Source organism: Mustela lutreola, chromosome 1 (assembly GCF_030435805.1).
Source record: "Mustela lutreola isolate mMusLut2 chromosome 1, mMusLut2.pri, whole genome shotgun sequence".
In the NCBI taxonomy this organism is placed as follows: domain Eukaryota; kingdom Metazoa; phylum Chordata; class Mammalia; order Carnivora; family Mustelidae; genus Mustela; species Mustela lutreola.
Window position 1 is genome coordinate 277,811,365 of NC_081290.1, and position 16,005 is coordinate 277,827,369.

The following is a 16,005-nucleotide window of genomic DNA, read 5'->3' on the forward strand; positions in this document are numbered from 1 at the left end:
CATTCTTTTACACTGTACACAAAGATAAACTCAAAATGGATGAAAGACCTCAGCGTGAGACAGGAATCCATCAGAATCCTGAAGGAGAACATAGGCAGTAATCTCTTCGATATCAGCCACAGCAACTTCTTTCAAGATATGTCTCCAAAGGCAAAGGAAACAAAAGCGAAGATGAACTTTTGGGACTTCATCCAAATCAAAAGCTTCTGCACAGCAAAGGAAACAGTCAAGAAAACAAAGAGGCAACCCATGGAATGGGAGAAGATATTTGCAAATGACAGTACAGACAAAAGGTTGATATCCAGGATCTATAATAAACTCCTCAAACTCAACACACACAAAACAGACAATCATATCAAAAAATGGGCAGAAGATATGGACAGACACTTCTCCAATAAAGACATACAAATGGCTATCAGACACATGAAAAAATGTTCATCATCACTAGCCATCAGGGAGATTCAAATTAAAACCACAGTGAGATATCACCTTACACCAGTTAGAATGGCCAAAATTAGCAAGACAGGAAACAACATGTGTTGGAGGGGATGTGGAGAAAGGGGAACCCTCTTACACTGTTGGTGGGAATGCAAGTTGGTGCAGCCACTTTGGAGGACAGTGTGGAGACGCCTCAAGAAATTAAAAATAGAATGTCCCTATGACCCTGCCATTGCACTACTGGGTATTTACCCCAAAGATACAGATGTCGTGAAAAGAAGGGCCATCTGTACCCCAATGTTTATAGCAGCAATGGCCACGGTTGCCAAACTGTGGAAAGAACCAAGATGCCCTTCAACAGATGAATGGATAAGGAAGATGTGGTCCATATACACTATGGAGTATTATGCCTCCATCAGAAAGGACGAATACCCAACTTTTGTAGCAACATGGATGGGACTGGAAGAGATTATGTTGAGTGAAATAAGTCAAGCAGAGAGAGTCAATTATCATATGGTTTCACTTATTTGTGGAGCATAACAAAAAGCATGGAGGACATGGGGAGTTAGAGAGAAGGGGGTTGGGGTAAATTGGAAGGGGAGGTGAATCATGAGATACTATGGACTCTGAAAAACAATCTGAGGGGTTTGAAGTGGCAGGGGGGTGGGAGTTCGTGGTACCAGGTGGTGGGTATTATAGAGGGCACGGATTGCATGGAACACTGGGTGTGGTGAAAAAATAATGATACTGTTATGCTGAAAATAAATAAATGAAAAAAAAAATAGAGCTTCCCTATGATCATGCAATTGCACTACTGGGTATTTACCCCAAAGATACAGATGTAGTGAAGAGAAGGGCCATCTGTACCCCAATGTTCACATCAATAGACACAATCACTAAACTGTTGTAAGAGCCAATATGCCCTTCAAAAGATGAATGGATAAAGAAGATGTGGTCCATATATACAATGGAATATTATGCCTCCAATATAAAGGATGAATACCCAATTTTTGTATCAATATGGACAGGACTGGAAGAGATTATTCTGAGTGGAATAAGTCAAGCAGAGAGAGTCAATTATCATATGGTTTCATTTATTTGTGGAGCATAAGGAATAACATGGAGGACATTAGCAGAAAGAAAGGAAAAGTGAATTGGGGTAAATTGGAGGGGGAGACAAACCATGAGAGCCTGGACTGTGAGAAACAAACTGAGAGTTTTGGAGGGGAGGGAGGCAGGGGGTTAGGTGAGCCTGGTGACGGATATTGAGGAGGGCATGTATTGCATGGAGCACTGGGTGTGGTGCATAAACAATGAATCTTGGAATACTGAAAAAATAAAATAAAATAAAAAAATAAAAAAGAAATGCAAAGGCCAATAAAAGTCTACTATGAACAACTATCCATCAACAGATTGGGCAACCTAGAAGAAATGGATAAAATCCTAGGAATGTACAACCTCCCAAGACTGAATCATGAGAAAAAAATCAGAACAGATCAATAATGAGTAAGAGTTGGTAATCAAAAATTTGCTAAGAAAGAAAAGTCCAGGATTAGATGACTTCATAGGTAATTTCTTTTTTTTTCTACTAAACATTTATTTAAAAATATTTTTATTAGTTTCAAAGCTAGAATTTAGTGGTTCATCAGTTGCATATTAACACACAGTGCTCGTTACATCAAGTGCCCTCCTTAATGACTTCCACCCACCCAACTCTCCTCCAGCAACCGTCAATTTCCTAGAGTTAGTATCTCTTATGATTTTCCTTCTTCTCAATTTTCATCTTATTTTTCCTTCCCTTCCCCTATGTTCATCTGTTTTAATCCTTAAATTCCACATACAAGTGAAATAATATGATATTTGTTTTTCTCTGACTGAGTTATTTTGCTTAGCATAATGCCCTCTAGTTCCATCCATGTCATTGCAAATGGAAAAATCTCATTATTTTTCATGGCTGAGTCCTAGTACACCTCTAAGTATATATATCTCAGTATACATCATATCTTTTTATCCATTCATCTGTCTATGGACATTTGGGCTCTTTCCTTATATTGGCTATTGTGGACATTGCTGTTATAAACATTGGAGTGCATGAGCCCCTTTGAATTACTATGTTTGTTAAGATTTATTTATTTTTATTTTAGAGAGAGAGAAAGAGAACATGAAGGAGTGGGGCAACAGGGGAGGGAGAGAGAATCTCAAGCAGTTTCCCCACTGAGCATGGAACCCAACTTGGGTTTTGATCTCACAACCTGAGATCACGACCTGAGATGAAACCAAGATTTGGATGTTTAACTGATTGTGTCATCCAGATATCCCTCTACTAAACAGTTAAAGAAAAATTAACACCAATGATTTTCAAATTCCTCCCCAAAATTGAAGAGGCAGGAACACTCCCAAATTCATTTTACAGGGCTAGCATTACCCTAATGCCAAAGCCAGATATGCATTCTACAAAAAAGGAAATTACAGGTCAATATCCCTGATGAAGGTAGATGCCAAAATTCTCAATAAAATACTAGCAAACCTGATTCAGTAGCACATTAAAAGGATCATAAACCATGTTATCCCTAGGATTCAAGGATGGGTCAACACAAGCAAATTAATAAATATGATACATCAATAAAGATAGAAGGAAAGATGGAAGTCAGTATTTGTAAATACAAAGCAATACAGTTAACAAATGTGTCAATATTTACATGGAGAGGATTGACAATATAGAGGAGGAAGTAAAACAAAAAGGCAGGAATGGAATGGAAAGGACAAGAAGGGAGACCAACAATTCTTGCACATCTGTTCTGTTTAAGACACTGTGCTGTGTCCTGGCTTGATCAGTTTGTAATTTTATGAGGCAGGCCTTATTTTCCTCAGCTGAAGCTCAAAACAATTGATTAACTTGCCTGTATCAGAAAAAAGCTTTCTTTTTTAGAATGGAATTCAAGTTGAGCTATATTCTGTTCCTAAAAACCTGTCCCAATTTTATTTTGTGCTAGCCATTTTAGTGTTGATATGGAAGTTGAGTGAGGGCTCACAAGTAAACAACTCTGGAATTAAATTGTGTTAGAGCAGTTTGACAATTTTCCTCATTATATAGCTCTTCACTTCTGGTTTACTTCCAACAGCATATAGATTGACTTAAAGGAAACTTTCTTTTTAAAAATTTTTTAGATTATTTATTTATTTGTCTAAGAAAGAAAGAGAGAGAGCACAAACGGGGGAAGGAGAAGCAGCTCCCTGCTGAACAAGAAGTCTGATGTGGGACTGGATCCCAGAGCCCCAGGATCATGACCTGAGCTGAAGGCAGACACTTAACCGACTGAGCCACCCAGGGGTCCTAAATTATAGGAGACTTTCTGTATTTGTTCATGTGAATATTGCCATCTGCTATACAAGCAAATTCCAGTATTGCAGTGCCATGAGTATAGAGGTTTTTCTTGTTTATATACAGCTCAATTATTTTTTCTATGGGAAACTGAACTGTGGTTCAGTGACCTGGAGTCTCTCCATTTGGTGGTTTTACCATCTCTTGTGGTATGAACTCTCTCTGTTGAGCTGGACAAGAGTAAGAATGAGCAGAGGAATCACACAAACGTTTAGTGAGACAAACCTGAAAATAGCACACGACATACACTCACATTCATTCACAAGATCATAATCACGGGGCCTCAATTAACTTCATGAAAGCTGAAAAAATTGAGCCTACAAGCTATGTGCTCAGAAATAAAAAAGAAATAGCTGGGAAAACAATTAACTGTCCTTTCCATTTCAATGCTTTGATCAGCAAATGTCTGGTTTACATTCCCTCCATCCAGAGGACACATTATCCACTTCTACCAGGGACAGAGCCTAAAATCTAACTAATCACCATAGAAGTTTCACATCCAGGCTAACAGATAGATTTAATTGCCTCTCCATCTAGTCCAGATATGGCTGCTTATGGTCTAAACACTTATGAAATAAAAAGAAAATTTAACTCATCCTATAGGCACACTCAGCAATAATTTAGACCAAAAAAAAAAAAAAAATCCCTCCCATTTGTAACAGACAGTAATGGAGGACCCACTGGACAATTTACAAATCTTGCTGAATTGACATTACAAAGGCCCCCTCAATCCTGGTGATGGAAAATATTTCTTTATGAGACTGGATTTTTTTTTCCTCTAGGCATAATTCGATTCTCTACTGTTTTCCTTGGCCTCTTATTCCAGCCACTTGAATTTTTTTTCTTAACCCTTATTCTTTATTGCCACTTCTGAAGCATATCAAACACAAAACTATGTCACACACAAAATTAACAAAAGCAGTTTATTCATAAATTTGCATCAGAGGAAACCATTTTCAGTGCTTCATTTTAGTAGGAGTTCAAAGGTGTTAGAAAAGAGAGTAAGTTCTTTGAGTAAAATGAAGAAATAATAAGTCAATGTTAAAGTGGCAGGTTTTTTTAAAGATATGTTTTTTGGAAGTGGGAGAGATGTTCTAAGTAGTCTTCAGGTACATTTGTCACTGACTGGCTGGCTGCAAATGGACAAGAGAAGAGTTTGGACAACTTAAAAAGAGGGGGAAATCGGATGGGGAGATAAACCATGAGAGACTGTGGACTCTGAGAAACAAGCTGAGGGTTTTGAAGGGGAAGGGTGGTGGGTTAGGTGAGCCTGGTGGTGGGTACTAAGGAGGGCACATATTGCATGGAGCACAGAGTGTGGTGCATAAACAATGACTCTTGGAACTCTAAAAAAATAAAATAAAATTTAAAAAAATAAAAAGAGGAAGAAATTCTCAGTGTTAGAAGTGGAGAGTTTTCGGAGACTGCTAATTTCCTGTAAGTTACAATGATTATCGAGTTGACACTGGTGATAGTCTTCCCTCGAAATAGAGTTTTTGTAGCTCACTTTTACCTATATAATTTGGAATTTCTGGAGTTGTTTGATGCTTAACAAAGTGATTTTTAAATCAGGCTCAAAGCTTTATTTTCAGTGAAATAACCATATTAAGCTACCACTTAATGGGACTCTCCATGCAAGTCAAGGCAAATAGATGAACAGGTGAATACATAAATACAAGAGCTGAATGTGGATAGTGTTTGTGAAAAATAGAGAAGACTCAGGGAAAAAGTCCATAGGAAGGAAGTGAATATTTTGTAAAGTTGCTTATGGCAAGCATCTATGGCCTCCCTGAGTAGGTAACATTTTACCAGCAATCTGAAATAAATATAAAAATTCCATACATTGGAAATAATAAATACAAAGACCCTGGGACATGGCAAGATGGGGGCTGTCCAGTATTGCCAGTAACCAGTGTGAATGAGGTGGGATGAAAGGTAGCTCAACTAAAGCATAAAGCAATAAGTGACATTAACCATTTCAAAACAGTTATTACCAAAGAAAGCCGAATACCCTTATTATTTTTTAAATGGATTAAAAAAAAACAAAATGTTAAGAACTGTTATTCAAAATATTTAAGGTAACAATAATGTAATTACATCTCCTTTTATTCTAATGTGATTTTTTACTTTTAGAAACTGCCACATGAACGTGTTTTTTCTTTTTCAGATAACTCAGTAATGACTGAAGCATTAATCTATTGAGCTGCTATCATTATTTAACTCTGGATGGAATGTACCAACAAAGGCACATACTTCATTAAATAAATTTCATTAAAAACAATTGTTATATTTTTTCTGCACCTTAGTTGATTGGATCTAATCCTCAACTAAAGAAATAAATATTAGACAACATTTTTTTCTAATATCCCAAATGTCCGCTACCATGTGAGTTCTGGCATGCAGTAGACCTGATTGGGGTGAAATAATTTCTCTGGATCTACATCACTCATAGACTACACCTAGAGAATATTTTGCCTTTTCAACAACCTTCCTGAATGCATTCTTGACCTCTTTGTTCCTCAAGCTGTAGACCACAGGGTTTAGCAGGGGGATGACCATAGTATAGAACACAGATGCAATTTTGTCCGTGTCCATGGAATGATGGGAACTTGGCTGTAAGTACATGATGATGACTGTCCCATAAAATATGGAAACTGTAACAAGGTGAGAAGCACAGTTAGATAAAGCCTTCTGGCATCCCTCACCTGACTGTATCTTCAAAATGGTTATAAATATGAACAGATAGGAAATAAAGATAACAAAAAGTGCAAAAAAGACACTAAAGCTTGAGATAAAAACAAGAATGAGTTCACTGATGTGTTTATCAGAGCAAGACAGAGCCATGACTGCTGGAATATCGCAGAAAAAGTGATGAACCACATTGAACATACAGAAGGAGAGGCTGAAGTTGTCTCCAACATTTATAGAGGCATTTAAGACACCACAGGCATAAGAACCTATGGCAAGGCGTGCACATACACCTTTTGTCATTGTGGTGGTATAATGGAGGGGTTTACACACTGCTGTGTAGTGGTCATAGGCCATTGAGGCTAAGAGGTAATTTTCCACAGTGGCAAAGACTGCAAAAAAGAACATCTGGGAAGCACATGCTTTGTAGGAGATGATCTTGTCCTCTTTAAGGAGCCCAGCCATGACCTTGGGAGTGACTGTTGAGGAGTAACAAAAGTCTACCAGAGACAGATTACTGAGGAAGAAGTACACAGGAGCGTGGAGACGAGAATCCAGCAAGATCAGCATGGTCATCCCCAGGTTCCCAGCCAGAGTGATGAGGTAAATGAGGGTGAACATTATAAAGAGAGGACCCTGCAGCTCTGGGGCATTGGTTAGTCCCAGCAGGATGAAATCAGTCACCTCTGTGATATTCTTCATGGATGTGATTTGAGAATAACAAGATGTCCTATGACAACAGAAGAGAACAGAATGATCAATAAAGAAAAATTTCACAGAAACTGAAATGCATAGCATTATTTTATTATCACCATAATTTATTTTTTAACATTCTCCATTAGTAACCATGCTATGGGAATGGCAATCCAATTTAGTGATAACTTATCCATACAAGAATAGACTTTTGTAGAGGAAGATTAATCACAGAAGTTTCATCACAGATTGTCTTTCCAGCTTCTTATTTTTGTATATGAGTAAACTGAGTCAGAAGAAGGGCAGTAAGCTGTTGAAGCTCACATGCCTGGAATGGACTGAACTCCCAAATCAGGGAGTCCAAAATAACTTCCACTTCCATATTCTCAGATGTATTTCATTTTCTCCATCATATTGATTTCATTATCTTTCATTATAGATAGATATATGTATATTTCATATTGATTTCATTATCTTTCATATCTTTCATTTCATTTCTTTCATTATCTCATCATATTGATTAATTATTATGCCCATATATCTAATAAGTAAATTGACAACTAAGAGATTGAGTATTCAAGTTTACATGATTATTGATAGAACCATGCTTTAGACACCTTCAGAATGGATCCCAAACTAAATAACATCAATGAATTTGAATTGATTTTAATCTTACTCAATTTACACTTAATCATGGTATCCATTCTTCCAAGCTTAATGCAGTAGAACAATCCACAAATATATGCATATACATACAGTGAGATAAACGCAACATTAGAGAAAAATACAGTCTATAAAAGCAAAAAAAGATATAGAATTGGATATAAATATTGTGCTCTGGGTGAAGTGCATGTGCATCCACACAGAAGAAGTCCCATTTACAACCTGGGAGACACTGATCCTAAGCTAAGTTTCCCAAGTTCATTTTATCCATCAGTGAAGTGAAGGTAATATGGGAACCTACCTGCATGTTCCTGTGAGTGTTCAGTGAGGTAATCATGGCAAACAGCTCTCATAAAGTGGGTATTCAGCCCCATCCTGATGAGTTCTACCTGTAATATTACAAGTAGGGTGTCATAATGGTGTCTGTTGGTGTAGGAAGTTTGGTAGTGACATGCATGGCTTCAAGGTGTCAGTGCTTTTTGATGTCTGGTAGCTTTTCTCTGACTTGTATTTTGTCTCTTTCTTTCTTTCTTTATTTTTTAAAAGATTTTACTTATTTATGTGACAGAGATATACACAGTGAGAGAGGGAACAGAAGCAGGGGATGTGGGAGAGGGAAAAGCAGGCTTCCCGCTGAGCAGGGAGCCCACTTATGGGGCTCAATCCCAGGACCCTGGGATCATGACCTGAGCCTAAGGCAGACGTTTAATGACTGAGCCACCCAAGTACACTTGTATTTTCTCACGTACTGTGTTCACCTAGATCTTTTGTTTCCCCCAGTATTTCTCATTCCGTCCTACCTCTCCTGTGTTAGTGGTTTGTTAAACATTCTGTGTAAGAACACTCACACTGATCTCTTTTGCTTAATTTCTTCCTTTTGATCCACATTTTAGCAGGGGTTGAAAGATTCCTATTTCATTTTAGACTCATTCTCGCTGTTATTATTGTCAACACTTACCAGTTCATAACTATTGAAATTTGAAAATCCACATCTGCGGATTTGACTCTAACTCTGCAGATTGTTCTCAAGAAAGCACAATGTTTAAAATTTTTTATGTATATTTGAATCTTTGGAGGTGCATCCAAACAGTACCTACAAACAGTAGGTAACTACTGTTTGCTACCATCTTCCTCCTGGCCCTTCCACATACTACATGCCTGGAATTTATGGTATTTTTGGTTGTGAACCCACCACTCAATAATATTATAAGCTATAATTTCTTATTTAGCATTTGCTATGTTTTATGACAACTGGAACGTTCTTACTGGGTCCTCATGGATAACTCAGTATAAAATTTCTATCTCAAAATCCTTAACTCACTCATATGTGTACAATGATTTTTACCATGTAAGAGAACATAATCACAAATTCCAGGATTAGGATGTGGGCATATCAGGAAGCATTATTCTGACTGCCACAATGGGTATGAAAAGGATATATAATAGGTAAATTATCTAGAGAGTTAGAGATTGTTGAAGCTGAGACACCTTCACAGATCTTGTGGCCAAGTTTCTGATTGTATATAATAATCAACAGAAGAGCAGAAAGAGGTGTTAACTTCTCCATGGTCACATATCTGGAATGAATCTGTTCCCAAATCAGATTTCTGGGGATTAATAATAACTGTACTACAGTGCTTATGTGATAGTTTATCTCCTAGATAAACAGAAATAAGAAAATTCAGACAACCAGGCAGGCAAGTGGACACCAAAGATGAAAGATGGCAGGATGAGGAATGGATGGATAGATGGACAGAAATAACAGAAGAGTAAGGGGTATAAATTGTGTATGCACACACAATAACAAAGACACATACATATAACCTAATGTACAATTAAGAAAATGAAGGATTCAGGATGCCTGGGTGGCTCAATCGGCTCGGTCATGATCCCAGTGTCCTGGGATCGAGTCCCACATCGGGTTCCTTCCTCAGTGGGGAGCCTGCTTCTCTCTCCGCCTCTGCCTGTCACTCTGCCTGCTTGTGTGCACTCGCTCTCTCTCTCTCTCTCTGACAAATAAATAAACAAAAAAATCTTTTAAAAAAGGAAAATATAGTATTCAAGAAATCATGTGTCTTCTTAAAATTCTACACCTAGTACGAAATGTTTAAGATATAAAACTATATCTCACTGATATTAATGCGTGTGGCTTTAATCATTGCATTGTCAAATTTTTTAGATACTCAAGTAATAGAAGGGCAGGTTGTATGGAAATGGTATTAAAACTGGAGTTCAGGGGCGCCTGTGTGGCTCAGTGGGTTAAGCCACTGCCCTCAGCTCGGGTCATGATCTCAGGGTCCTGGGATCGAGTCCCACATCAGGCTCTCTGCTCATCAGGGAGTCTGCTTCCCTCTGTCTCTCTCTGCCTGTATCTCTGCCTACTTGTGATCTCTGTCAAATAAATAAATAAAATCGTAAAAAAAAAACTGGAGTTCATGGAGCACTGGATGTGGTGCAAAAACAATGAATACTGTTATGCTGAAAAGAAATTAAAAAGAAACGAGAAAAAAAACTGGAGTAAGGATCTTGGTACTTAGATGATGATCCTTCTAGAATCTAAAGAGTGTCATTTCATGATGCTTGGTTAGTTATCCGTCAATAACATGTCAACACAAAGTAAACAGGAGAGATTTACCACCTATTCAATCGAGTACAATCTATCATAGTTGCTGAGTAAGCCCCAGTTGATGGTTTTTCTTTTTTCTAATGCAAGTATCCGATTTATGCTTGATGTCTAGACATCCACTCAGAGAGGCAAACACTTCAAAGATTTCTATCTAGAATAAGCACATTGCTAGCCACCAGATAAAGAGCCAGCTCCCCACCCCCTTGAGTCCTTGGTTTTAGAGATCTTGGTTGGTTTAGATAACCTACCATCTGTGCCACTTACTTTTCTCTTCCCATGCTTTAAATTCTCTTTTATGTATTAAATTCTTCACTAAAGAGCGAACCCAGGATACTCTAGGCTCCCATCCTTCATACCAATAAAAGCAGAACCCAGGCCTGCTCTCTTTCTCTATCCATGATCTTCCTATGTGGCCTCAGGTGTACCATGTGATTTCCAGGACCTGTGAGTAATAAACCTTGTCTCTTTCAGAGTTACTTGGTGGTTTTTGCTGAGCATGTCTTGCAATCATTTTAAGAACCACAAGGGTCTATCCAGCCACAATATTGGTTATCAATAGCCTTAGAACAGCACAAAACAAAACATTTATACTATCCTCCCTCTTAAGGAAAGCAGCAGGAAATATCATAAATTCTACACTACTCTCTGTTGATTAAAATGTTTTTACATTTGAATCCTACTTAAGACTGTGTTTCAGAAAGTGTCCAAAAAACTAGATACGAGCTCAAAAACTCATAGAAGAGGTAGTTGCCCCAGTGCTTCTGCATCCATTACATTTTTCACTAAAAGTATATATCCAATATAGAAGCTTACCTTGTTCTTGAAAAGAAGGAAAAGACAATCCTGAACTGTGAGTCTGAAATCAGAAATTCAGACCTGCAAGAATGTATAAACAATTTTCGAGCATATCTCAGATATTGGTCAAAATGTTCCAAGGTGTCTGAAAAATGTCCCAAGGTGTCTGAGACATGGAGAAATAAAGAAGGATCATGAACATGGAGCTAGGAAGCCAACTCTCAAGTCTTGCAATTACCTTGGATTTTTCTTTGTGTTAGGAGGGTCTTTACCTTACACTGAGCTCAGTTTCCTTGTTAATGGCATAGAAAAAATAAAATCAATTCTCCCCTGATTTCACAAAATGTTATCTGTGAATGAGTGTGGGTCTATGAAGATATTTTGTAGAGGTTATCCTTTCAATATAGAATAATCTAATTATTATCTTGGGGTTTCCCCCCCAGCTCTGGTTGCAGAGTCACTGCCAACTCTCCATTTGGGGAAAGACTGCTGTGTGTACTAAAAAGCGTTAGCATTAATTTGCATAAATGGTGACTGAATGGGTATACTCAGGGTCTGGTCCCTTTAAAATATTTTCAGGTGGAGTCATGATATGATTTCAGAGCCTGATGAATGAGAACCAGGAGAAATATGTAGGCATAAAATTCCTACGGGATGTGAGCCCAGTGATGGGTATTAGGGAAGGTATGTACTGCAGAAGCAAACAACGAATCATGGAACACTACAACAAAAACTAATGATGTACTGTATGGTGACTAACGTAATAAAAAAATTTTTAAAAATTTCCTAGGGGACAGGCCCCTATGAGGGCAATCACTTCTATCTAGGGAAGAAGCAATTAAACTGAATATAGGCATATACTTTGTTGCATTGAGTAGCACACAGATGCATTTGTGAAAATAGTTTTCCTTGCCAGGGTATGTGAGTGGCTCATTTGGTTTAGCATCTGCCTTCTGCTTAGGTTGTGATCCCAGGGTCCTGGGATTGGGTCCTTCACTGGGCTCCTTGCTCAGTTGGGAGCCTGCTTCTACCTCTGCCTGTCCTCTAGACCCCCTATCCCCACCTCGGCTTGTGCATTCTCTCTCTCTCTCTCTGAGACAAATAAATCAATAAAATCTTCAGAAAAAATTTTCCTTCCCTCAATTTTATTAAGTTGTCATTCAGTACATAAATACTGGGTATAATATTTTTTCATTTTTTTATATTATTGATATTTATAATATGTTCTAAAAACATTTTGGTTTTGGTTTACCATCTATTTTATTTATTTCACTGTTTCCTCTTTCCATTATTTTACTAGTTATAATTAAATTGTAAGCTACTGGATTTTTAGAGATCAATAAATGAAATCCCTGTTTTTCTTTCTTGTGTTTACAACAAACTGACAATATGGCACATTGGCCAAAAATATGGAAAGTAAATTCAGCCTTAATACTAAGAAATCTGTTCAGAAATTCAATTCAGGTCTGTAGACAGATGGGCTTCTATACTACCCTGAATTACCCTGTCACAACAGATGCTCTTAATGCTCTATCCACATCCCCCAGGCAGTCACGTGGCTCCAAAAGTGAGAGTTGGGGACTCAAAAAAACATGTATAGGTGGTCAAAGGTACAAGTTATATGATAAATAAGTTCTGAGGATATGATGTACATCATGATAACTATAATTAATAATACTGGTATATATATTTGAAGGTTTCTAAGATATTAGATCTTAAAAGTTGTCATAATAAGACTAAAAAAAACCTTGTAACTATGTGAGGTCATACATGTTAGCCATTGTTATGGTCATTTCTTTTATTCCATGACTTTATATATTATTTTACTTAAATTCAAGTTAGTTAACATATAGTATCTTATTAATTTCAGGGTAGAATTTAGTGATTCATCAGTTGTATATAACATGCAGTGCTCACTATGCCAAGTGCCCTCTTTAATGTCCATCACCGAACCCAACCTCCCACCCACCTCTACTCGAGCAACCCTCAGGTTTTTTTTTTAGTCCATAGATAAATTACTCTCTTAAGGCTCATTTCCTTCTTTGTTTTTATCTTATTTTATTTTACCTTACCTTCCTCTGGGTTCATCAATTTTGTCTCTTAAATTCTACATATGAGTGAAATCATATGGTCATATTTGCCTTTCTCTGACTTATTTCGCTTAGCATAATATACTCTAGTTCCACCCACATTGCTGCAAATTGCAAAATTTTATTCTTTTTCATGGCTGAGTAATATTCCTGTGTGTGTGTGTGTGTGTGTGTGTGTGTGTGTGTGTGTGTGTGTGATGTGAGATACATATATATCCCACATCTTTTTTAACCATTCATCTGTTGATGAGCATCTGGGCTCTAGTTTGTCTATGGTGGACATTGCTGCTGCAAACATTGAAGGTTGCAATTATTTCAAATAATTATGTTGTGTCTTAAAATTACATTATGTGGTATATCAATTACATCTTAATAAACTAGAAAGAACAAAATTTGAATGGTCAATGTAATTAACCAGATTGAGGAGAAAAACACACAATTATATGATTTATTACTTCATAAAAAGTATTTGCCAAAATCTCCAATGACTTCATGATAAAAGCAACTAGAAATCTTAGAAGTGAACTTCTTCAAAATTATAAAAAGCATTAATGAAAAACCCACAGCAAACATCATACCTGAATGTGAAAGAGTGAAATACTCCCCTATAAGATCACATGCTAGACAGTGTGCCTGCTTTCACCACTTTTATTCAAAGTTGGGCTGAAAGTTCTATCTAGAGTAATTACACAAGACAATAAGAATTATAAGGCACATAAATTGGAAAGAAAAAAATCACATGATTTTCAGATGATATGATCTTATATAAAGAAAACCTAAACAATGTGCAAGAAACTATTAGCTAATAAACTTATTGACCAATCAAAAATAAATTGTGATGGCTGCATAGTATTCCATTGTGTAAACCTGGTGATTCACAGACCTGGGGATAAAAATATATGTATATAAAAAATATATGTTTATAAAAAATAAAAAATTTAAAAAAAAATTAAAAAAAAATAAATTGTGCTTACATATACTAGCAATAAACAATCCCAGAGAAAATTAAGGGAAAAAATTCCACTTAAAACAGCATCCTCATGTTAAAATACAGAGGAATAAATTTAACCAAGGGATGAAAGGGATGGGTGCCTGGCTGGCTCAGTCAGTTAAGTGACTGCGTTCAGCTCAGGTCATGATGCTGGAGTCCTGGGATTGAGTCTTGCATCAGGCTCCCAGCTCCACAAGAAGTCTGCTTCTCCCTCTCACCTTCTCCTCGCTCATGCTCTCTCTCACTGTCTCTCTCTCAAATAAACAAATACAATCTTTAAAAAAAAGGGGGGGAGGAAGGGCTTTACACTGAAACTACCAAATAAAATTGCTGAAATTCAAGGAGGCCTAAATAAATGGAAAGACAGTCTATGTTCATGGATTGGAAGATATGATGCTGTTTACTGGCAATATTATCCAAAGCGACCTAGAGAATTAATGAAAATTCATATCATACTAAAATGGAATTTCAAGGGACCATGAATAGCCAAACAATATCAAGAAGGACAAACAAAGTATGAGGACTCATACTTCTTGATTTCCAAACATAATACAAATATGAAATAATCAAAGAAATTTGATATTGCCTTAAGGATAGAGACATAGATCAACTGACTAGAACTGAGAGACAAGAAATATACATATATATATATATATATTTCTTGTTTATGTGTGTGTGTGTATATATATATATATATCCAATTGATTTTTGACAAAGATGTTAAGTCCAGTTAATTGGAAAAGAAGTCATCAACAAATGGTGCTGAGACAACGAGATGCCCAAATTCAAAAGAATAAATTTGGACCCCTTCCACACTCAACATATAAAAAACCAGCTCAAAATGGCTGATGACCAAAACATGAGATCTAAAAACATAAAACCATCAGAAAATATGGGGAAAAGTCTACACATTGGGTCTGGAAATGGTTTCTCATGTATTACACCAAACACAAGCAACAACAACAAAAAAACATGCTTCTCCATACCTTCACTTTCAGTCTGGATGTGTTCTTAGGTTCAAAGAAGGACCATCTGTACCCCAGTGTTCATAGCAGCAATGGCCACAGTCGTCAAACTGTGGAAAGAATGAAGATGCCCTTCAAAGAAGATGCCCCTCAACAGATGAATGGATAAAGAAGATGTGGTCCATATATACTATGGAGTACTATGCCTCCATCAGAAAGGATGCATACCCAACTTTTGTATCCACATGGACAGGACTGGAGGAGATTATGCTGAGTGAAATAAGTCAAGTAGAGGGAGTCAATTATCATATGATTTCGCTTATCTGTGGAGCATAAGGAATAACACGGAGGACATGGGAAGATAGAGAGGAGAAGGGAGTTGGGGGAAATTGGAGGGTGGGATGAACCATGAGAGACTGTGGACTCTGAGGAGCTAACTGAGGGTTTTGGAGGGGAGGGGGGTGGGAAGTTGGGTGAGCCTGGTGGTGGGTATTGTGGAGGGCATGTATTGCATGGAGCACTGGGTGTGGTACATAAATAATGAATTTTGGGACACTGAAGAGAAATATAAATGAATAAATAAAAATTTTAAAAAGAAATTTAAAAAATGGGTCTACCCCATGGCCCTGCAATTGCACTTCTGTTTATTTACACCAGAGATACAGATACAGTGA

General features: G+C 37.2%; 1 protein-coding gene across 1 annotated transcript; it reads right to left on the reverse strand.

Moving 5' to 3' along the window:
* Positions 1–6,262: 6,262 nt before the first annotated feature.
* Positions 6,263–7,213, reverse strand: LOC131822683 (olfactory receptor 5B2-like). Its single transcript, XM_059158972.1, has one exon. The coding sequence runs from the start codon at positions 7,208–7,210 to the stop codon at positions 6,263–6,265; it is 948 nt and encodes a 315-aa protein (XP_059014955.1). The 5' UTR covers positions 7,211–7,213.
* Positions 7,214–16,005: the final 8,792 nt, after the last annotated feature.

Coding starts and splice junctions, on each gene's coding strand:
- LOC131822683 (XM_059158972.1), bottom strand. CDS start 7,210: ATGAAGAATATCACAGAGGTGACTGATTTCATCCTGCTGGGACTAACC.